Source organism: Coregonus clupeaformis, unplaced genomic scaffold (assembly GCF_020615455.1).
Source record: "Coregonus clupeaformis isolate EN_2021a unplaced genomic scaffold, ASM2061545v1 scaf0320, whole genome shotgun sequence".
Taxonomy (NCBI): domain Eukaryota; kingdom Metazoa; phylum Chordata; class Actinopteri; order Salmoniformes; family Salmonidae; genus Coregonus; species Coregonus clupeaformis.
Window position 1 is genome coordinate 343,150 of NW_025533775.1, and position 26,304 is coordinate 369,453.

A 26,304-nucleotide genomic window follows, 5' to 3' on the forward strand; every position below is an offset into this window, starting at 1 on the left:
CAGGATAACATGGCAGTATATTACTGGGGAGGGCTAGGATCAGGATAACATGGCAGTATATTACTGGGGAGGATCAGGATAACATGGCAGTATATTACTGGGGAGGGCTAGGAACAGGATAACATGGCAGTATATTACTGGGGAGGGCTCGGATCAGGATAACATGGCAGTATATTACTGGGGAGGGCTCGGATCAGGATAACATGGCAGTATATTACTGGGGAGGACTAGGATCAGGATAACCTGGCAGTATATTACTGGGGAGGGCTAGGATAACATGGCAGTATATTACTGGGGAGGGCTAGGATCAGGATAACATGGCAGTATATTACTGGGGAGGATCAGGATAACATGGCAGTATATTACTGGGGAGGGCTAGGAACAGGATAACATGGCAGTATATTACTGGGGAGGGCTAGGAACAGGATAACATGGCAGTATATTACTGGGGAGGGCTAGGATCAGGATAACATGTCAGTATATTACTGGGGAGGACTAGGATCAGGATAACATGGCAGTATATTACTGGGGAGGGCTAGGATAACATGGCAGTATATTACTGGGGAGGGCTCGGATCAGGATAACATGGCAGTATATTACTGGGGAGGGCTAGGATCAGGATAACATGGCAGTATATTACTGGGGAGGGCTATGATCAGGATAACATGGCAGTATGTTACTGGGGAGGGCTAGGATCAGGATAACATGGCAGTATATTACTGGGGAGGACTAGGATCAGGATAACATGGCAGTATATTACTGGGGAGGATCAGGATAACATGGCAGTATATTACTGGGGAGGATCAGGATAACATGGCAGTATATTACTGGGGAGGGCTAGGATCAGGTGTCACGCTCTGGCTCCGGGACTTTGTATTTTGAGCCAGGGTGTGTCTGTTTCGTTGTGTTCTGTTTTGGTTGGTTGTGTATTTGGTATGTTTCCTTATTTGGTCAATGACTCCCAATCGGAGGTAACGAGTGTCAGCTGTCGGCTCGTTATCTCTGATTGGGAGCCATATTTAAACTGTCTGTGTTCACCTTGTGTTTGTGGGATTTTGTTCGTGTGGTTTCTTGTTGTACCATAGACGTCACGGTTTCGTTGTTTTGTTCGTGTGTACGTTTAAATAAATAATATGTTCGCTACCAACGCTGCGCTTTGGTCCTACTTCATAGACGATCGTGACATCAGGATAACATGGCAGTATATTACTGGGGAGGATCAGGATAACATGGCAGTATATTACTGGGGAGGATCAGGATAACATGGCAGTATATTACTGGGGAGGGCTAGGATCAGGATAACATGGCAGTATATTACTGGGGAGGACTAGGATCAGGATAACATGGCAGTATATTACTGGGGAGGGCTCGGATCAGGATAACATGGCAGTATATTACTGGGGAGGACTAGGATCAGGATAACATGGCAGTATATTACTGGGGAGGATCAGGATAACATGGCAGTATATTACTGGGGAGGGCTCGGATCAGGATAACATGGCAGTATATTACTGGGGAGGGCTAGGATCAGGATAAGATGGCAGTATATTACTGGGGAGGGCTAGGATCAGGATAACATGGCAGTATATTACTGGGGAGGACTAGGATCAGGATAACATGGCAGTATATTACTGGGGAGGATAAGGATAAAATGGCAGTATATTACTGGGGAGGACTAGGATCAGGATAACATGGCAGTATATTACTGGGGAGGGCTAGGATAACATGGCAGTATATTACTGGGGAGGGCTCGGATCAGGATAACATGGCAGTATATTACTGGGGAGGGCTAGGATCAGGATAACATGGCAGTATATTACTGGGGGAGGGCTAGGATCAGGATAACATGGCAGTATATTACTGGGGAGGACTAGGATCAGGATAACATGGCAGTATATTACTGGGGAGGATCAGGATAACATGGCAGTATATTACTGGGGAGGGCTAGGATCAGGATAACATGGCAGTATATTACTGGGGAGGATCAGGATAACATGGCAGTATATTACTGGGGAGGGCTAGGAACAGGATAACATGGCAGTATATTACTGGGGAGGGCTAGGATCAGGATAACATGGCAGTATATTACTGGGGAGGACTAGGATAAGGATAACATGGCAGTATATTACTGGGGAGGGCTAGGATAACATGGCAGTATATTACTGGGGAGGGCTCGGATCAGGATAACATGGAGTATATTACTGGGGAGGGCTAGGATCAGGATAACATGGCAGTATATTACTGGGGAGGGCTATGATCAGGATAACATGGCAGTATATCACTGGGGAGGGCTAGGATCAGGATAACATGGCAGTATATTACTGGGGGTGGCTAGGATCAGGATAACATGGTAGTATATTACTGGGGAGGGCTCGGATCAGGATAACATGGCAGTATATCACTGGGGAGGATCAGGATAACATGGCAGTATATTACTGGGGAGGGCTCGGATCAGGATAACATGGCAGTATATTACTGGGGAGGGCTAGGATCAGGATAACATGGCAGTATATTTCTGGGGAGGACTAGGATCAGGATAACATGGCAGTATATTACTGGGGAGGATCAGGATAACATGGCAGTATATTACTGGGGAGGGCTAGGATAACATGGCAGTATTTTACTGGGGAGGGCTCGGATCAGGATAACATGGCAGTATATTACTGGGGAGGGCTAGGATCAGGATAACATGGCAGTATATTACTGGGGAGGGCTAGGATAACATGGCAGTATATTACTGGGGAGGGCTCGGATCAGGATAACATGGCAGTATATTACTGGGGACGGCTAGGTTCAGGATAACATGGCAGTATATTACTGGGGAGGGCTAGGATCAGGATAACATGGCAGTATATTACTGGGGAGGGCTAGGATCAGGATAACATGGCAGTATATTACTGGGGAGGACTATGATCAGGATAACATGGCAGTATATTACTGGGGGTGGCTAGGATCAGGATAACATGGTAGTATATTACTGGGGAGGGCTCGGATCAGGATAACATGGCAGTATATTACTGGGGAGGATCAGGATAACATGGCAGTATATTACTGGGGAGGACTAGGATCAGGATAACATGGCAGTATATTACAGGGAAGGGCTAGGATAACATGGCAGAATATTACTGGGGAGGATCAGGATAACATGGCAGTATATTACTGGGGAGGGCTAGGATCAGGATAACTTGGCAGTATATTACTGGGGAGGGCTCGGATCAGGATAACATGGCAGTATATTACTGGGGAGGACTAGGATCAGGATAGCATGGCAGTATATTACTGGGGAGGGCTAGGATAACATGGCAGTATATTACTGGGGAGGACTAGGATAACATGGCAGTATATTACTGGGGAGGGCTCGGATCAGGATAACATGGCAGTATATTACTGGGGAGGGCTAGGATCAGGATAACATTGCAGTATATTACTGGGGAGTATCAGGATAACATGGCAGTATATTACTGGGGAGGGCTCGGATCAGGATAACATGGCAGTATATTACTGGGGAGGGCTAGGATCAGGATAACATGGAAGTATATTACTGGGGAGGGCTAGGATCAGGATAACATGGCAGTATATTACTGGGGAGGGCTAGGATCAGGATAACATGGCAGTATCTTACTGGGGGTGGCTAGGATCAGGATAACATGGTAGTATATTACTGGGGAGGGCTCGGATCAGGATAACATGGCAGTATATTACTGGGGAGGACTAGGATCAGGATAACCTGGCAGTATATTACTGGGGAGGGCTAGGATAACATGGCAGTATATTACTGGGGAGGGCTCGGATCAGGATAACATGGCAGTATATTACTGGGGAGGGCTAGGATCAGGATAACATGGCAGTATATTACTGGGGAGGACTAGGATCAGGATAACATGGCAGTATATTACTGGGGAGGATCAGGATAACATGGCAGTATATTACTGGGGAGGGCTAGGATCAGGATAACATGGCAGTATATTACTGGGGAGGATCAGGATAACATGGCAGTATATTACTGGGGAGGGCTAGGAACAGGATAACATGGCAGTATATTACTGGGGAGGGCTAGGATCAGGATAACATGGCAGTATATTACTGGGGAGGACTAGGATCAGGATAACATGGCAGTATATTACTGGGGAGGGCTAGGATAACATGGCAGTATATTACTGGGGAGGGCTCGGATCAGGATAACATGGCAGTATATTACTGGGGAGGGCTAGGATCAGGATAACATGGCAGTATATTACTGGGGAGGGCTATGATCAGGATAACATGGCAGTATATCACTGGGGAGGGCTAGGATCAGGATAAGATGGCAGTATATTACTGGGGATGGCTAGGATCAGGATAACATGGTAGTATATTACTGGGGAGGGCTCGGATCAGGATAACATGGCAGTATATTACTGGGGAGGATAAGGATAAAATGGCAGTATATTACTGGGGAGGACTAGGATCAGGATAACATGGCAGTATATTACTGGGGAGGGCTAGGATAACATGGCAGTATATTACTGGGGAGGGCTCGGATCAGGATAACATGGCAGTATATTACTGGGGAGGGCTAGGATCAGGATAACATGGCAGTATATTACTGGGGAGGGCTAGGATCAGGATAACATGGCAGTATATTACTGGGGAGGATCAGGATAACATGGCAGTATATTACTGGGGAGGGCTAGGAACAGGATAACATGGCAGTATATTACTGGGGAGGGCTAGGATCAGGATAACATGGCAGTATATTACTGGGGAGGACTAGGATAAGGATAACATGGCAGTATATTACTGGGGAGGGCTAGGATAACATGGCAGTATATTACTGGGGAGGGCTCGGATCAGGATAACATGGCAGTATATTACAGGGGAGGGCTAGGATCAGGATAACATGGCAGTATATTACTGGGGAGGGCTATGATCAGGATAACATGGCAGTATATCACTGGGGAGGGGTAGGATCAGGATAACATGGCAGTATATTACTGGGGGTGGCTAGGATCAGGATAACATGGTAGTATGTTTTCTGCCCCTCCCAAAAGATAACATTTGTGGATAATTGGCCCTCTTTCTGGGACTCACCCACAAACAGGATCAAGCCTGACCTGCTGAGGAGTGACGGACTCCATCCTAGCTGGAGGGGTGCTCTCCTCTTATCTACCAACATAGATAGGGCTCTAACTCCTCTAGCCCCACAGTGAAATAGGGTGCAGGCCAGGCAGCAGGCTGTTAGCCAACCTGCCAGCTTAGTGGAGTCTGCCAATAGCACAGTCAGTGTAGTCAGCTCAGCCATACCCATTGAGACTGTGTCTGTGCCTCGACCTAGGTTGGGCAAAACTAAACATGGCGGTGTTCACCCTAGCAATCTTATTAGGATAAAGACCTCCTCCATTCCTGCCATTATTGAAAGAGATTGTGATACCTCACATCTCAAAATAGGGTTACTTAATGTTAGATCCCTCACTTCAAAGGCAGTCATAGTCAATGAATTAATCACTGATCATAATCTTGATGTGATTGGCCTGACTGAAACATGGCTTAAGCCTGATGAATTTGCTGTGTTAAATGAGGCCTCACCTCCTGGTTACACTAGTGACCATATTCCCCGTGCATCCCGCAAAGGCGGAGGTGTTGCTAACATTTACGATAGCAAATTTCAATTTACAAAAAAAAAAATGGCGTTTTCATCTTTTGAGCTTCTAGTCATGAAATCTATGCAGCCTACTCAATCACTTTTTATAGCTACTGTTTACAGGCCTCCTGGGCCATATACAGCGTTCCTCTCTGAGTTTCCTGAATTCCTATCAGACCTTGTAGTCATAGCAGATCATATTCTAATTTTTGGTGATTTTAATATTCACATGGAGAAGTCCACAGACCCACTCCAAAAGTCTTTCGGAGCCATTATCGACTCAGTGGGTTTTGTCCAACATGTCTCTGGACCTACTCACTGCCACAGTCATACTCTGGACCTAGTTTTGTCCCATGGAATAAATGTTGTAGATCTTAATGTTTTTCCACAAAATCCTGGACTATCGGACCACCATTTTATTACGTTTGCAATCGCAACAAATAATCTGCTCAGACCCCAACCAAGGAGCATCAAAAGTCGTGCTATAAATTCTCAGACAACACAAAAATTCATTGATGCCCTTCCAGACTCCTTCTGCCTACCCAAGGACGTCAGAGGACAAAAATCAGTTAACCACTTAACTGAGGAACTCAATTTAACCTTGCGCAATACCCTAGATGCAGTTGCACCCCTAAAAACGAAAAACATTTGTCATAAGAAACTAGCTCCCTGGTATACAGAAAATACCCGAGCTTTGAAGCAAGCTTCCAGGAAATTGGAACGGAAATGGCGCCACACCAAACTGGAAGTCTTCCGACTAGCTTGGAAAGACAGTACCGTGCAGTACCGAAGAGCCCTCACTGCTGCTCGATCATCCTACTTTTCCAAATTAATCGAGGAAAATAAGAACAATCCAAAATTTCTTTTTGATACTGTTGCAAAGCTAACTAAAAAGCAGCATTCCCCAAGAGAGGATGGTTTTCACTTCAGCAGTGATAAATTCATGAACTTCTTTGCGGAAAAGATCATGACCATTAGAAAGCAAATTACGGACTCCTCTTTGAATCTGCGTATTCCTCCAGGGCTTAGCTGTCCTGGATCTGCACAGACTCTGCGAGGGCCTGGGATCGGGAGAGACACTTAAGTGTTTTAGTACTATATCTCTTGACACAATGATGAAAATAATCATGGCCTCTAAACCTTCAAGCTGCATACTGGACCCTATTCCTACTAAACTGCTAAAGGAGCTGCTTCCTGTGCTTGGCCCTCCTATGTTGAACATAATAAACAGCTCTCTATCCACCGGATGTGTACCAAACTCACTAAAAGTGGCAGTGATAAAGCCTCTCTTGAAAAAGCCAAACCTTGACCCGGAAAATATAAAAAACTATCGGCCTATATCGAATCTTCCATTCCTCTCAAAAATTTTAGAAAAAGCTGTTGCGCAGCAACTCACTGCCTTTCTGAAGACAAACAATGTATACGAAATGCTTCAGTCTGGTTTTAGACCCCATCATAGCACTGAGACTGCACTTGTGAAGGTGGTAAATGACCTTTTAATGGCGTCAGACCGAGGCTCTGCATCTGTCCTCGTGCTACTAGACCTTAGTGCTGCCTTTGACACCATCGATCACCACATTCTTTTGGAGAGACTGGAAACCCAAATTGGTCTACACGGACAAGTTCTGGCCTGGTTTAGATCCTACCTGTCGGAAAGATATCAGTTTGTCTCTGTGAATGGTCTGTCCTCCGACAAATCAACTGTACATTTCGGTGTTCCTCAAGGTTCCGTTTTAGGACCACTATTGTTTTCACTATATATTTTACCTCTTGGGGATGTTATTCGAAAACATAATGTTAACTTTCACTGCTATGCGGATGACACACAGCTGTACATTTCAATGAAGCATGGTGAAGCCCCAAAATTGCCCTCGCTAGAAGCCTGTGTTTCAGACATAAGGAAGTGGATGGCTGAAAACTTTTTACTTTTAAACTCGGACAAAACAGAGATGCTTGTTCTAGGTCCCAAGAAACAAAGAGATCTTCTGTTAAATCTGACAATTCATCTTGATGGTTGTAAAGTCGTCTCAAATAAAACTGTGAAGGACCTAGGCGTTACTCTTGACCCTGATCTCTCTTTTGACGAACATATCAAGACTGTTTCAAGGACAGCTTTTTTCCATCTACGTAACATTGCAAAAATCAGAAATTTTCTGTCCAAAAATGATGCAGAAAAATTAATCCATGCATTTGTTACTTCTAGGTTAGACTACTGCAATGCTCTATTTTCCGGCTACCCGGATAAAGCACTAAATAAACTTCAGTTAGTGCTAAATACGGCTGCTAGAATCCTGACTAGAACCAAGAAATTTGATCATATTACTCCAGTGCTAGCTTCCCTACACTGGCTTCCTGTTAAGGCAAGGGCTGATTTCAAGGTTTTACTGTTAACCTATAAAGCGTTACATGGGCTTGCTCCTACCTATCTTTCCGAGTTGGTCCTGCCGTACATACCAATACGTACGCTACGGTCACAAGACGCAGGCCTCCTAATTGTCCCTAGAATTTCTAAGCAAACAGCGGGAGGCAGGGCTTTCTCCTATAGATCTCCATTTTTATGGAACAGTCTGCCTACCCATGTGAGAGACGCAGACTCGGTCTCAACCTTTAAGTCTTTACTGAAGACTTATCTCTTCAGTAGGTCATATGATTGAGTGTAGTCTGGCCCAGGAGTGTGAAGGTGAACGGAAAGGCTGGAGCAACGAACAGCCCTTGCTGTCTCTGCCAGGCCGGTTCCCCTCTCCACTGGGGTTCTCTGCCTCTAACCCTGTTGCAGGGGCTGAGTCACTGGCTTGCTGGTGCTCTTTCATGCCGTCCCTGGGAGGGGTGCGTCACTTGAGTGGGTTGAGTTACTGACGTGATCTTCCTGTCTGGGTTGGCGCCCCCCTTGGTTTGTGCTGTGGTGGAGACCTCTGTGGGCTATACTCGGCCTTGTCTCAGGATTGTAAGTTGGTGGTTGGGGATATCCCTCTAGTGGTGCGGGGGCTGTGCTTTGGCGGAGTGGGTGGGGTTATATCCTTCCTGTTTGGCCCTGTCCGGGGGTTTCTTCGGATGGGGCCACAGTGTCTCCCGGACCGCTCCTGTCTCAGCCTCCAGTATTTATGCTGCAGTAGTTTATGTGTCGGGGGGCTGGGGTTAGTTGGTTATACCTGGAGTACTTCTCCTGTCTTATCCAGTGTCCTGTGTGAATTTAAGTATGCTCTCTCTAATTCTCTCGTTCTCTCTTTCTCTCTGAGAACCTGAGCCCTAGGACCATACGTCAGGACTACCGGGCATGATGACACCTTGCTGTCCCCAGTCCGCCTGGCCTTGCTGCTATTCCAGTTTCAACTGTTCTGCCTGCGGCTACGAAACCCCTACCTGTCCCAGACCTGCTGTTTTCAACTCTAAATGATCGGCTATGAAAAGCCAACTGAGAGACCTGAGCCCTAGGACCATACGTCGGGACTACCGGCCGTGGTGACTCCTTGCTGTCCCCAGTCCGCCTGGCCTTGCTGCTATTCCAGTTTAAACTGTTCTGCCTGCGGTTATGGAACCCCTACCTGTCCCAGACCTGCTGTTTTAAACTCTAATGATCGGCTATGAAAAGCCAACTGAGATTTATTCCTGATTATTATTTGACCATGCTTGTCACTTATGAACATTTTTGAACATCTTGGCATGGTTCTGTTATAATCTCCACCCGGCACAGCCAGAAGAGGACTGGCCACCCCTCATAGCCTGGTTCCTCTCTAGGTTTCTTCCTAGGTTTTGCCTTTCTAGGGAGTTTTTCCTAGCCACCGTGCTTCTACACCTGCATTACTAGCTGTTTGGGGTTTTAGGCTGGGTTTCTGTACAGCACTTCGAGATATTAGCTGATGTAAGAAGGGCTATATAAAATAAAATTGATTGATTGAGTATATTACTGGGGAGGGCTCGGATCAGGATAACATGGCAGTATATCACGGGGGAGGATCAGGATAACATGGCAGTATATTACTGGGGAGGGCTCGGATCAGGATAACATGGCAGTATATTACCGGGGAGGGCTAGGATCAGGATAACATGGCAGTATATTACTGGGGAGGGCTAGGATCAGGATAACATGGCAGTATATTACTGGGGAGGGCTAGGATCAGGATAACATGGCAGTATATTACTGGGGAGGGCTAGGATCAGGATAACATGGCAGTATATTTCTGGGGAGGACTAGGATCAGGATAACATGGCAGTATATTACTGGGGAGGATCAGGATAACATGGCAGTATATTACTGGGGAGGGCTAGGATAACATGGCAGTATTTTACTGGGGAGGGCTCGGATCAGGATAACATGGCAGTATATTACTGGGGAGGGCTAGGATCAGGATAACATGGCAGTATATTACTGGGGAGGGCTAGGATAACATGGCAGTATATTACTGGGGAGGGCTCGGATCAGGATAACATGGCAGTATATTACTGGGGACGGCTAGGTTCAGGATAACATGGCAGTATATTACTGGGGAGGGCTAGGATCAGGATAACATGGCAGTATATTACTGGGGAGGGCTAGGATCAGGATAACATGGCAGTATATTACTGGGGAGGACTATGATCAGGATAACATGGCAGTATATTACTGGGGGGGGCTAGGATCAGGATAACATGGTAGTATATTACTGGGGAGGGCTCGGATCAGGATAACATGGCAGTATATTACTGGGGAGGATCAGGATAACATGGCAGTATATTACTGGGGAGGACTAGGATCAGGATAACATGGCAGTATATTACAGGGAAGGGCTAGGATAACATGTCAGAATATTACTGGGGAGGATCAGGATAACATGGCAGTATATTACTGGGGAGGGCTAGGATCAGGATAACTTGGCAGTATATTACTGGGGAGGGCTCGGATCAGGATAACATGGCAGTATATTACTGGGGAGGACTAGGATCAGGATAGCATGGCAGTATATTACTGGGGAGGGCTAGGATAACATGGCAGTATATTACTGGGGGAGGACTAGGATAACATGGCAGTATATTACTGGGGAGGGCTCGGATCAGGATAACATGGCAGTATATTACTGGGGAGGGCTAGGATCAGGATAACATTGCAGTATATTACTGGGGAGTATCAGGATAACATGGCAGTATATTACTGGGGAGGGCTCGGATCAGGATAACATGGCAGTATATTACTGGGGAGGGCTAGGATCAGGATAACATGGAAGTATATTACTGGGGAGGGCTAGGATTAGGATAACATGGCAGTATATTACTGGGGAGGGCTAGGATCAGGATAACATGGCAGTATCTTACTGGGGGTGGCTAGGATCAGGATAACATGGTAGTATATTACTGGGGAGGGCTCGGATCAGGATAACATGGCAGTATATTACTGGGGAGGACTAGGATCAGGATAACCTGGCAGTATATTACTGGGGAGGGCTAGGATAACATGGCAGTATATTACTGGGGAGGGCTCGGATCAGGATAACATGGCAGTATATTACTGGGGAGGGCTAGGATCAGGATAACATGGCAGTATATTACTGGGGAGGACTAGGATCAGGATAACATGGCAGTATATTACTGGGGAGGATCAGGATAACATGGCAGTATATTACTGGGGAGGGCTAGGATCAGGATAACATGGCAGTATATTACTGGGGAGGATCAGGATAACATGGCAGTATATTACTGGGGAGGGCTAGGATCAGGATAACATGGCAGTATATTACTGGGGAGGGCTAGGATAACATGGCAGTATATTACTGGGGAGGGCTCGGATCAGGATAACATGGCAGTATATTACTGGGGAGGGCTAGGATCAGGATAACATGGCAGTATATTACTGGGGAGGGCTATGATCAGGATAACATGGCAGTATATCACTGGGGAGGGCTAGGATCAGGATAACATGGCAGTATATTACTGGGGAGGATCAGGATAACATGGCAGTATATTACTGGGGAGGGCTAGGATCAGGATAACATGGCAGTATATTACTGGGGAGGGCTAGGATAACATGGCAGTATATTACTGGGGAGGGCTCGGATCAGGATAACATGGCAGTATATTACTGGGGAGGGCTAGGATCAGGATAACATGGCAGTATATTACTGGGGAGGGCTATGATCAGGATAACATGGCAGTATATCACTGGGGAGGGCTAGGATCAGGATAACATGGCAGTATATTACTGGGGGTGGCTAGGATCAGGATAACATGGTAGTATATTACTGGGGAGGGCTCGGATCAGGATAACATGGCAGTATATTACTGGGGAGTATCAGGATAACATGGCAGTATATTACTGGGGAGGGCTCGGATCAGGATAACATGGCAGTATATTACTGGGGAGGGCTAGGATCAGGATAACATGGCAGTATATTACTGGGGAGGGCTAGTATAACATGGCAGTATATTAATGGGGAGGGCTAGGATCAGGATAACATGGCAGTATATTACTGGGGAGGGCTAGGATCAGGATAACATGGCAGTATATTTCTGGGGAGGACTAGGATCAGGATAACATGGCAGTATATTACTGGGGAGGATCAGGATAACATGGCAGTATATTACTGGGGAGGGCTAGGATAACATGGCAGTATTTTACTGGGGAGGGCTCGGATCAGGATAACATGGCAGTATATTACTGGGGAGGGCTAGGATCAGGATAACATGGCAGTATATTACTGGGGAGGGCTAGGATCAGGATAACATGGCAGTATATTACTGGGGAGGGCTAGGATCAGGATAACATGGCAGTATAATACTGGGGAGGGCTATGATCAGGATAACATGGCAGTATATTACCGGGGGTGGCTAGGATCAGGATAACATGGTAGTATATTACTGGGGAGGGCTCGGATCAGGATAACATGGCAGTATATTACTGGGGAGGATCAGGATAACATGGCAGTATATTACTGGGGAGGACTAGGATCAGGATAACATGGCAGTATATTACTGGGGAGGGCTAGGATAACATGGCATAATATTACTGGGGAGGATCAGGATAACATGGCAGTATATTACTGGGGAGGGCTAGGATCAGGATAACATGGCAGTATATTACTGGGGAGGGCTCGGATCAGGATAACATGGCAGTATATTACTGGGGAGGGCTAGGATCAGGATAGCATGGCAGTATATTACTGGGGAGGATCAGGATAACATGGCAGTATATTACTGGGGAGGGCTCGGATCAGGATAACATGGCAGTATATTACTGGGGAGGGCTAGGATAACATGGCAGTATATTACTGGGGAGGACTAGGATAACATGGCAGTATATTACTGGGTAGGGCTCGGATCAGGATAACATGGCAGTATATTACTGGGGAGGGCTAGGATCAGGATAACATGGCAGTATATTACTGGGGAGGGCTAGGATCAGGATACCATGGCAGTATATTACTGGGGAGGGCTATGATCAGGATAACATGGCAGTATATTACTGGGGGTGGCTAGGATCAGGATAACATGGTAGTATATTACTGGGGAGGGCTCGGATCAGGATAACATGGCAGTATATTACTGGGGAGGACTAGGATCAGGATAACATGGCAGTATATTACTGGGGAGGGCTAGGATAACATGGCAGAATATTACTGGGGAGGATCAGGATAACATGGCAGTATATTACTGGGGAGGGCTAGGATCAGGATAACATGGCAGTATATTACTGGGGAGGGCTCAGATCAGGATAACATGGCAGTATATTACTGGGGAGGGCTAGGATCAGGATAGCATGGCAGTATATTACTGGGGAGGATCAGGATAACATGGCAGTATATTACTGGGGACGGCTAGGATCAGGATAACATGGCAGTATATTACTGGGGAGTATCAGGATAACATGGCAGTATATTACTGGGGAGGGCTCGGATCAGGATAACATGGCAGTATATTACTGGGGAGGGCTAGGATCAGGATAACATGGCAGTATATTACTGGGGAGGGCTAGGATCAGGATAACATGGCAGTATATTACTGGGGAGGGCTAGGATCAGGATAACATGGCAGTATATTACTGGGGAGGATCAGGATAACATGGTAGTATATTACTGGGGAGGGCTCGGATCAGGATAACATGGCAGTATATTACTGGGGAGGACTAGGATCAGGATAACATGGCAGTATCTTACTGGGTAGGGCTAGGATAAAATGGCAGTATATTACTGGGGAGGGCTCGGATCAGGATAACATGGCAGTATATTACTGGGGAGGGCTAGGATCAGGATAACATGGCAGTATATTACTGGGGAGGACTAGGATCAGGATAACATGGCAGTATATTACTGGGGAGGATCAGGATAACATGGCAGTATATTACCGGGGAGGATCAGGATAACATGGCAGTATATTACTGGGGAGGGCTAGGATCAGGATAACATGGCAGTATATTACTGGGGAGGGCTAGGATCAGGATAACATGGCAGTATATTACTGGGGAGGACTAGGGTCAGGATAACATGGCAGTATATTACTGGGGAGGGCTAGGATAACATGGCAGTATATTACTGGGGAGGGCTCGGATCAGGATAACATGGCAGTATATTACTGGGGAGGGCTAGGATCAGGATAACATGGCAGTATATTACTGGGGAGGGCTATGATCAGGATAACATGGCAGTATATTACTGGGGAGGGCTAGGATCAGGATAACATGGTAGTATATTACTGGGGAGGGCTCGGATCAGGATAACATGGCAGTATATTACTGGGGAGGATCAGGATAACATGGCAGTATATTACTGGGGAGGGCTCGGATCAGGATAACATGGCAGTATATTACTGGGGGTGGCTAGGATCAGGATAACATGGCAATATATTACTGGGGAGGGCTAGGATCAGGATAACATGGCATTATATTACTGGGGAGGGCTAGGATCAGCATAACATGGCAGTATATTACTGGGGAGGGCTAGGATCAGCATAACATGGCAGTATATTACTGGGGAGGGCTAGGATCAGGATAACATGGCAGTATATTACTGGGGAGGGATAGGATCAGGATAACATGGCAGTATATTACTGGGGAGGGCTAAGATCAGGATAACATGGCAGTATATTACTGGGGAGGGCTAGGATCAGGATAACATGGCAGTATATTACTCGGGAGGATCAGGATAATATGGCAGTATATTACTGGGGAGGGCTAGGATCAGGATAACATGGCAGTATATTACTGGGGAGGGCTAGGATCAGGATAACATGGCAGTATATTACTGGGGAGGGCTAGGATCAGGATTACATGGCAGTATATTACTGGGGAGGGCTCGGATCAGGATAGCATGGCAGTATATTACTGGGGGTGGCTAGGATCAGGATAACATGGCAGTATATTACTGGGGATGGCTACAATCAGGACAACATGGCAGTATATTACTGGGGAGGGCTAGGATCAGGATAACATGGAAGTATATTACTGGGGTGGCTAGGATCAGGATAACATGGTAGTATATTACTGGGGAGGGTTCGGATCAGGATAACATGGCAGTATATTACTGGGGAGGATCAGGATAACATGGCAGTATATTACTGGGGAGGATCAGGATAACATGGCAGTATATTACTGGGGAGGGCTCGGATCAGGATAACATGGCAGTATATTACTGGGGAGGGCTAGGATCAGGATAACATGGCAGTATATTACTGGGGAGGGATAGGATCAGGATAACATGGCAGTATATTACTGGGGAGGGCTAAGATCAGGATAACATGGCAGTATATTACTGGGGAGGGCTAGGATCAGGATAACATGGCAGTATATTACTCGGGAGGATCAGGATAATATGGCAGTATATTACTGGGGAGGGCTAGGATCAGGATAACATGGCAGTATATTACTGGGGAGGGCTAGGATCAGGATAACATGGCAGTATATTACTGGGGAGGGCTAGGATCAGGATTACATGGCAGTATATTACTGGGGAGGGCTCGGATCAGGATAGCATGGCAGTATATTACTGGGGGTGGCTAGGATCAGGATAACATGGCAGTATATTACTGGGGATGGCTACAATCAGGACAACATGGCAGTATATTACTGGGGAGGGCTAGGATCAGGATAACATGGCAGTATATTACTGGGGAGGGCTAGGATCAGGATTACATGGCAGTATATTACTGGGGAGGGCTCGGATCAGGATAGCATGGCAGTATATTACTGGGGGTGGCTAGGATCAGGATAACATGGCAGTATATTACTGGGGAGGGCTACAATCAGGACAACATGGCAGTATATTACTGGGGAGGGCTAGGATCAGGATAACATGGAAGTATATTACTGGGGGTGGCTAGGATCAGGATAACATGGTAGTATATTACTGGGGAGGGTTCGGATCAGGATAACATGGCAGTATATTACTGGGGAGGATCAGGATAACATGGCAGTATATTACTGGGGAGGATCAGGATAACATGGCAGTATATTACTGGGGAGGGCTCGGATCAGGATAACATGGCAGTATATTACTGGGGAGGGCTAGGATCAGGATTACATGGCAGTATATAACTGGGGAGGGCTAGGATCAGGATAACATGGCAGTATATTACTGGGGAGGGCTAGGATCAGGATTACAAGTCAGTATATAACTGGGGAGGGCTAGGATCAGGATAACATGGCAGTATATTACTGGGGAGGATCAGGATAACATGGCAGTATATTACTGGGGAGGATCAGGATAACATGGCAGTATATTACTGGGGAGGGCTAGGATAACATGGCAGTATATTACTGGGGAGGGCTAGGATCAGGATAACATGGCAGTATATTACTGGGGAGGATCAGGATTACATGGCAGTATATTACTGGGGAGGATCAGGATAACATGGCAGTATATTACTGGGGAGGGCTAGGATCAGGATAACATGGCAGTATATTACTGTGGATGGCTAGGATCAGGATAGCATGGCAGTATATTACTGGGGAGGGCTAGGATCAGGATAACATGGCAGTATATTACTGGGGAGGATCAGGATAACATGGCAGTATATTACTGGGGAGGGCTAGGATAACATGGCAGTATATTACTGGGAAGGGCTAGGATCAGGATAACATGGCATTATATTACTGGGGGTGGCTAGGATCAGGATAGCATGGCAGTATATTACTGGGGAGGATCAGGATAACATGGCAGTATATTACTGGGGAGGATCAGGATAACATGGCAGTATATTACTGGGGAGGATCAGGATAACATGGCAGTATATTACTGGGGAGGATCAGGATAACATGGCAGTAGATTACTGGGGAGGATCAGGATAACATGGCAGTATATTACTGGGGAGGGCTAGGATCAGGATAACATGGCAGTATATTACTGGGGAGGATCAGGATAACATGGCAGTATATTACTGGGGAGGGCTCGGATCAGGATAACATGGCAGTATATTACTGGGGAGGGCTAGGATCAGGATTACATGGCAGTATATAACTGGGGAGGGCTAGGATCAGGATAACATGGCAGTATATTACTGGGGAGGGCTAGGATCAGGATTACATGGCAGTATATTACTGGGGAGGGCTAGGATCAGGATAACATGGCAGTATATTACTGGGGAGGATCAGGATAGCATGGCAGTATATTACTGGGGAGGATCAGGATAACATGGCAGTATATTACTGGGGAGGATCAGGATAACATGGCAGTATATTACTGGGGAGGATCAGGCTAACATGGCAGTATATTACTGGGGAGGTTCAGGATAACATGGCAGTATATTACTGGGGAGGATCAGGATAACATGGCAGTATATTACTGGGTAGGGCTAAGATAACATGGCAGTATATTACTGGGGAGGGCTAGGATCAGGATAACATGGCAGTATATTACTGGGGAGGATCAGGATAACATGGCAGTATATTACTAGGGAGGGCTCGGATCAGGATAACATGGCAGTATATTACTGGGGAGGGCTAGGATCAGGATTAACTGGCAGTATATAACTGGGGAGGGCTAGGATCAGGATAACATGGCAGTATATTACTGGGGAGGGCTAGGATCAGGATTACATGGCAGTATATTACTGGGAAGGGCTAGGATCAGGATAACATGGCAGTATATTACGGTGGCGGGGGGGCTAGGATCAGGATAACGTGGTCCTCTGTAGCTCAATTGGTAGATGGCATGGCGCTTGTAACGCCAGGGTAGTGGGTTCGATCCCCGGGACCACCCATACGTAAAAATGTATGCGCACATGACTGTAAGTCGCTATATTATAATATATTATAATATAGTTATTACATGGCAGTATATTACAGGGGGGGGGGGGAGGAGGCTAGGATCAGGATAACATGGCGGTACATTACTGTTTAAGATCAGATCTTTATCAAGAGTAGGCCTACAGCTGCGCTTCAATCATTAACACTAACAACAACAGGTATATTGACTCATATCATCTAGGTAATCGTCAGTGGTGTCATGCTCCAGAACACGTAGAAGGGATCACAGTCGTCATCTCATTGTTGCGGGAAATGACTTCTGAGAAACGGTAGCCTAGCGGTTTAGAGCATTGGGCCAGTAACTGAAAGGTTGCTGGATTGAATCCCTGAGCCGACTAGTTGAAGAATCTGTTGATGTGCCCTTGAGCAAGGCACTTAACCCTAATTGTGCCTGTAACTCACCCTGGATAAGAGCGTCTGCTAAATGACTAAAATGTCAACCATTCCTGATGTTAAGCTTATGATTCAGGAACCCAGTAGATGACAAACAAAAATCTGCTGTCACTCACTTGTTGTAGAGGACGATGTCTGGGACCCAGATTAGTTCTGACGGGACTCTGATGGAGGTGACGTTGTCATAGTCAGAAGGCCTCCAGCGTAGTTTGTAGTCATTCCACTCCTAAGAGGAGAACACACACACACGACGAGAAGTTGTTCAGTGCCCTGATCAGAAAGAGCCTATTCATCCTTAACAAATTAATTATCGTAATTCATACTGAAACACCTCAGTCACACACATGCTATACATACTGAATGTACTGAAACACCTCACCTGCTTCAGCCAGACGTTGGTCGTCATCATCTGATTCTTCTCGTCCTAGAGAGAGAGAGAGAGATCAGTCATGTGGTAGCTGGGTATAGTCCAGCATAATACAGTATGCAGTAGAGCCGGCTCTCCAACCCTGTTCCTGGAGAGCTACCCTCCTGTAGGTTTACACCAGGGCTCTCCAACCCTGTTCCTGGAGAGCTACCCTCCTGGAGGTTTACACCAGGGCTCTCCAACCCTGTTCCTGGAGAGCTACCCTCCTGTAGGTTTACACCAGGCCTCTCCAACCCTGTTCCTGGAGAGCTACCCTCCTGTAGGTTTACATCAGGGCTCTCCAACCCTGTTCCTGGAGAGCTACCCTCCTGTAGGTTTACACCAGGGCTCTCCAACCCTGTTCCTGGAGAGCTACCCTCCTGTAGGTTTACACCAGGGCTCTCCAACCCTGTTCCTGGAGAGCTACCCTCCTGTAGGTTTACGCCAGGGCTCTCCAACCCTGTTCCTGGAGAGCTACCCTCCTGTAGGTTTACACCAGGCCTCTCCAACCCTGTTCCTGGAGAGCTACCGTCATGTAGGTTTACACTCCAACCCCAGATTCAGCTTATCAATCAGCTAATTATTAGAATCAGGTGCGCTAGATTGGGGTTGGACTGAAAACCTACAGGACAGTAGCTCTCCAGGAACAGGGTTGGAGAGGCCTGGTGTAAACCTACAGGAGGGTAGCTCTCCAGGAACAGGGTTGGAGAGTCCTGGTGTAAACCTACAGGAGGGTAGCTGTAGAGGTTCTTATGACGGTCAAGGAAGGACCATAACATAGCCAGCAGCATTTCACTTTAATCTCCTGATGGATGGGAAGTCGCGCTCTCTCTCTCTCCCTCTGTCTCAGGGGCTGCAGTGTTCACGCAGGAATTGTGATGCGATAGGAAAGGTTGTTAAAAGTTGCTTCAAGGGCAGCAGTGTTCACGGAAGATTCGTGATGCAATAGGAAAGGTTTTTAAAGTGATTTGAAGTGCACAAGGTTGTCAAACATTAAAGTGTACACTGAGTGGACAAGACATTAGGAACACCATCCTAATATTGAGTTGCACCCTCTTTTGTCCTCAGAAAAGCCTCAATTCATAGGAGGCATGGCCTACAAGGTGTCAAAAAAGTTCCACAGGGATGCTGGCCCATGTTGACTCCAATGCGTCCCACAGTTGTGTCAAGTTGGCTGGATGTCCTTTGGGTGGTCTACCATTCTTGAAACACACGGGAAATTGTTGAGCGTGAAAAACCCAGCAGCGTTGCAGTTCTTGACACACTAAACTTTTACAGATGCACAATTGAGAGCATCCTGTCGGGCTGTATCACCGCCTGGTAAGGCAACTGCACCGCCCACAAACCCAGGGATCTACAGAGGGTGGTGCGGTCTGCCGAACGCATTACTGGGGGCAAACTACCCACCCTCCAAGACACCTACAGCACCCGATGTCACAGGAAGGCCAAAAAGATCATCAAGGACATCAACCACCCGAGCCACTGCCTGTTCACCCCGCTATCATCCAGAAGGCGAGGTCAGTACAGGTGCATCAAAGCTGGGACTGAGAGAATGAAAAACAGCTTCTATCTCAAGGCCATCAGACTGTTAAACAGTGGCGGCTGGCCGATAGAGGGCGCTAGGGCGCCGCCCCCTTAAATAAAATTATTTCTTTTTAAAAATAAAAAAATAAAAAAAATAATAATAATAATAAAAACATCAGTATGTCAATATTTGTGTGTTTGAAATATGGAATGCACACAGTAATATGTGTAAGATATGATAGAAAATCATATTCGCAACCTTTCCTCTGCCTGTCAAACGCCTCGTCAGCTCTGGGCGATACAGAAAGTGCCCCGAGGAGGCGGGTCTACGTAGCAGTTAAGCCAATTGCTAATTTAAGATATGAATGTATGACATAAAATGTAGCTAATCAGCGATTTTAATTCGAATCCAAGGAGGGCGATTATTTTATCGCCCCAAGCTCGCCCCTGATAAAATAAGGACCGGGCTCCAGTGGCGCCATTTTTACTAGACGACAATGGCGAACGCAAACGTTACTCCTCCAAGACCCAACCCTAACTCGGTGAAATCTCTCCTCCAAGATCCGTTTGAGAGGAGAACTTTGTCAGAGAAAGTTCGGGTGAAAGAGCTGGGCCCAGATCAACCTGACCTCTCAATCAGACAGCAGGCTAGCGAGAAAGGGAAGCAGTATATGCGCGGCTTCTCCCGTAGCTGGTACACCAGGAAGGCTTGGCTAGCTGGGTGCACTGATGCTAATGCTTTATTTTGCTTTCCGTGCTTGCTTTTTAAAACGACGGGGTCAGATTCAGCATGGACAGGTACCGGAGTGAGGGATATGAAGCACCTGTCAGAGAAGGTAAAGAAACATGAGAACACCAGGGCACACATGGACAACTCTGTAAAGCTAGCTGTATTAGGAAGGGTGAACATTGCTACGCAGCTGGATGACGGCCACAGGATTGCGGTGAGGAAACACAATGAGGAGGTGGATAAAAACAGGCACATTCTATCCAAAATTATCGATTGTGTGAAGTTCTGTGGGGCTTTTGAGTTGGCCTTGCGTGGGCACGAGGAGACTGACTCCTCGGACAACCCCGGCATTTTCCGGGGCTTAGTGGATTTTGTTGCCTCCTCGACAGTGTGCTGGAGGAGCACCTGAAGACAGCTACCGCTTTTTAAGGGCACGTCAAAGACGATACAGAACGAGCTGTTGGACTGTATGTTGTCAGTGCTTAAGGATTACATCCTGGAGGAAGTAAAGAGTGCTGATTTTATCGCCATTCAAGCTGACGAGACGACTGACGTTTCCACCCACTGCCAGTTGGTGCTTGTGATACGCTACATCGATGCTAAAAGTAACGTCCAAGAGCGTTTTTCGAGTTCATTTTGATCGAGAACGCAACCGCCGACACCATCGCTACAGCGCTGCTGGAGAGGCTCAGCACCATACTCTCACATGGACAAAAGGCCAAACTTATTGCCCAGGCTTACGACGGAGCAAGTGTGATGAGGGGAGCCACCGGCGGAGTGCAGCGTAAAATAGTGGATGTGTACGAAAATGCGCACTACGTCCACTGCTATGCACATCAGCTGAACCTCATCATGCAGCAGGCTACTTCACGCATCCCCAGGATCGGCACTTTCTTTTCCGACCTTGCAGGATTTTCTGCTTTCTTCTCCAGGTCTCCCAAGCGAACCACCGTGCTTGACGAAGTGGTTGCGCATAGACTCCCAGAGCCTCTACAACACGGTGGAACTTCCACAGTCGCGCTGTAAACACTGTGTACGAGTACAGGGATGACCTCCTAACGTGTTTCCAGACCATCAGAGACTCTGGGAACTTTGATGCCCCGACTGTCAGAGAGGCGGGGGGCTTTGTGAGGATGCTCGAAGACGAGGCTTTCTGTTTTTTCCTGGCACTGTTCCACAAGATCATGCCAAATGTGGACATGCTTTTCAGCCAGCTGCAGAAGAGGAACATCGACCCTGTCTTCATTAAAGCAATTGTCCAGAGGTTCACAGAAAGCATGCTAACAATCAGGTAAATAACTATATTTACTATTGGCTGATAAAGATGCTGTTAGAAAGATGAATAGTTCACTTACAACAGTTTAAAAGCCTAAATGTGTCTGGTCATCAAAGTGAGTGATTATCATAGAGCCGTCACAATTATATTTGTTTTAGTATTTTAAAAGGAAAGAGAAGACATTTACATTACATTTTAGTCATTTAGCAGACGCTCTTATCCAGAGCGACTTACAGTTAAGAGTGCATACATTTTTTTCATACTGGCCCCCGTGGGAAACGAACCCACAACCCTGGCGTTGCAAGCGCCATGCTCTACCAACTGAGCTACACGGGACCACATTAGTTTTGGCAAGATCTGAAAAAAGAAGTTGGTGGAGTGCAACCCTCAAACATTGAAGAATTACAGCAGTTTGCTGCTGAAGAATGGGCCAAATTGCCAGCAGAAAAGGTGCAGCAAGCTCATTGATGTCTACAATAAGCATATGTTGGCAGCTATCTTGGCCAAAAGCTGTGCAACCAAGTACTAGCTCCAGGGTGCCAATAATTTAGTCCATGACATTTGTCTATATTTTCTAAATTACAATTGTAAACTTAAGTTTACAGAAATATAATTAAAGGTGTGGAGACCCATTTTTTCCTCTCAAATTTCAACTGATTTTAGAAGAAATAGGGAATTATTTAAGAAAAGCCCAAGGGTGCCAATATATTTGGACACAACTGTATGCCTTCAGTCTAATTGGAATGTATGGCAGTAGAGTTGTTTGTATTTCTCCCTAACCAAAATGGCTGCCATTAGGATACCATTCAGGATTTTTTTTCACCTGTGTTACCACGACAATCACGCCAAATGAGCATTGCATTTGTGTGCTCCTTCAGTGTGAATGCGCAAATTTGATATGGGTCACATGTAAAACTGATACATAATTGATACAGATTTACGGTATGTTGCCTATATATTACTATATACCGGTATTGATGCACAGACCAGTTTGGGTTTTTACTTTACCTTCTATAACGGTATTTCAATGTTTGGTTTGTTAAATGTGGTAATGCCACTCCGCCATGTGTAACGTCCGTTTTTCTAGTTTACTCCGCAATTTGGGTCGTCTCTCTCCCTCTCTCACCAAGTACCACCCCGTCACTCAAGGAGCGCAGTTGTTGTTACTCGACCACGAGAACAAGTGTTTGTCCAAAAAGACACAATCAGACGTTGATAATAATGCAGGAAAGTACTACACAGTTTGTAATAATTATTCAGGTGTCCACCAGGTCAATTTCTAGAAGAGGCCTAGTTGTTATTGAAGATTAACTTTATTGCTAAGTGCACAGCAGAACAAAATTATGTTGCATCCCTCTCACAAATGTAATAGAAAAAGGCTTTAAAACGTAATAACATCAGTTAATTATGTACATCACAGGTTAAAAGCAGTTACTAGACATAGTTTGTGTGTATATACACACTATCTGTCTGTCTGTCTGTCTGTCTATATATATATATATATATATATATATATATATATATATATATATATATAAAAGTCACTGGTTGTGTGTTGAGGGGGAATTACAGTGAGCTAAGAAGTCTGATTGCAAGTTATCAAATTAAACTTTATTTTTGGACCCAGGGCCTCAATTCCCTCTTTGTGTGGGGACAGCGCATCTGACGAGCAGCAACAGCCCATCAAGCGACGGAGGATGCTGGGACCAGGAGAACAACAGAGGTTGGCTATAGAGGTAAGTTGTGATGTAATTGTCAGTGTTTCCCCATAGAACTTTTTTCAGGCCTGGTAGTATGTAGCCAAAACCCTGAACAATCAGCACCTTGGTAATCATATACTTGAGTTGGACATAGGCATGTGTCAGTCAGGATCACTTGCATCAAAATAGCTTAATTGCAAATTAAAGCTGATGATGTATCTTTTACAGGTATGTGATACCATCCTGAGTCATGCCAAAGAGAGGTTCTCCTTCACCCAGCACCTCATCAGCGCAACACTATTGCACGGAGAGTTGTTCCCACAACACAGTGTGAAGTTCCCCGATACAGCGCTTGAAACAACCGTGGAGGCGTACCCCATGTTGAACAAGGCCAAGCTCAAAACCGAACTGTCCCTCATCTATGAGAACAGTGAGTTCAAGGCTTGTAGTGGTGCAGTGCCCCTGTACCAGTTCTTCATGGAGAACAACCTTCAGAGCACTTTCACAGAGACTGCCAGCCTCCTCAAGATCCTCATCACCACACCCATGACAACTGCTGAGTCAGAAAGGTGCTTCTCTACACTGAAAAGGATCAAGACCTTCCTGAGAAACAGCATGACACAGGATCGCCTGAACGCTCTGGCCATGCTCTCCATGGAGAAGAAACTTGTCAGGGACATTCCTGACTTTAATCAAAGGGTCATTGAGAGGTTTGCCACTCAGAAGGACAGACGGGCAAAATTCCTGTACAAATAAGATGACAGACACACACACACAGAGCAGCTCTGGCCGCATGTTTCTTTGTATATAGTTGACCTTAGCATAAAAAATCCAGTTATATATGGTACTCTAGAAAGTCTTAATAGTGTCTTTGCTAATATTACTGTATATATGTTGTTTTGTATTAATTAATTGTTGCAGTTCTGGAGCACATTAACAATTAGTCACATTTAGTATGATCATAAAATACTGTATGCTATTCTTCCAGTCAAAGGTTTGAGTTCATCCACTTGATATCCATTTCTATATTATACATCCTTTTATACAGTGTAAGATTTCCTATAAACTTTATAATAATTTCATGTTATTGTCCACTTTCCACTCTGTTCTGACAGCATGCCTGTTGCGTTGCCTGTTTACTACCAATGGTAAAAAGTTCACTTTAAATGCAAATGAAAGGCTTGGGTTTGTGTAATATGTTTTTGTGTAAGAATGCCTCAACTTTTTAATATTGGCATTAAATAATTACTGAATGTTTCACTGAGCACTGCTGTCCTGCAGTTTGTGTTAAAATATATCGCGATGGTTACAGGAAAAAAAAAGTATGGCACAGCCCCACCGAGAATATTTTTCACCAGCCGCCACTGCTGTTAAATAGCCATCACTAGCACATTAGAGGCTGCTGCTGCCTATTGAAATCACTGGCCACTTTAAGAAATGGAACTAGTCATTTAAATAATGTTTACATATCTTGCACTACTCATCTCATATGTACAGTGGGGAAAAAAAGTATTTAGTCAGCCACCAATTGTGCAAGTTCTCCCACTTAAAAAGATGAGAGAGGCCTGTAATTTTCATCATAGGTACACGTCAACTATGACAGACAAAATGAGAAAAAAAATCCAGAAAATCACATTATAGGATTTTTAATGAATTTATTTGCAAATTATGGTGGAAAATAAGTATTTGGTCAATAACAAAAGTTTCTCAATACTTTGTTATATACCCTTTGTTGGCAATGACACAGGTCAAACGTTTTCTGTAAGTCTTCACAAGGTTTTCACACACTGTTGCTGATATTTTGGCCCATTCCTCCTTGCAGATCTCCTCTAGAGCAGTGATATTTTGGGGCTGTCGCTGGGCAACACGGACTTTCAACTCCCTCCAAAGATTTTCTATGGGGTTGAGATCTGGAGACTGGCTAGGCCACTCCAGGACCTTGAAATGCTTCTTACGAAGCCACTCCTTCGTTGCCCGGGCAGTGTGTTTGGGATCATTGTCATGCTGAAAGACCCAGCCACGTTTCATCTTCAATGCCCTTGCTGATGGAAGGAGGTTTTCACTCAAAATCTCACGATACATGGCCCCATTCATTCTTTCCTTTACACGGATCAGAAAAACAGCCCCAAAGCATGATGTTTCCACCCCCATGCTTCACAGTAGGTAAGGTGTTCTTTGGATGCAACTCAGCATTCTTTGTCCTCTAAACACGACGAGTTGAGTTTTTACCAAAAAGTTATATTTTGGTTTCATCTGACCATTTGACATTCTCCCAATCCTCTTCTGGATCATCCAAATGCACTCTAGCAAACTCCAGACGGGCCTGGACATGTACTGGCTTAAGCAGGGGGACACGTCTGGCACTGCAGGATTTGAGTCCCTGGCGGCGTAGTGTGTTACTGATGGTAGGCTTTGTTACATTTACATTTTAGTCATTTAGCAGACGCTCTTAT

General features: G+C 45.7%; 1 protein-coding gene across 1 annotated transcript in view; it reads right to left on the reverse strand.

Moving 5' to 3' along the window:
* LOC121552088 (neuronal acetylcholine receptor subunit alpha-2-like) overlaps window positions 1-26,304 on the reverse strand; it is a 90,864-nt gene that overhangs the window by 56,788 nt on the left and 7,772 nt on the right. The window contains exons 2-3 of the mRNA XM_045214816.1: window positions 18,595-18,639; window positions 18,332-18,441 (exon numbers count right to left, since the gene is read on the reverse strand). Of these exons, the coding sequence (XP_045070751.1) occupies window positions 18,332-18,441; window positions 18,595-18,639 (155 nt within the window). The remainder of the gene's footprint in view (window positions 1-18,331; window positions 18,442-18,594; window positions 18,640-26,304) is intronic.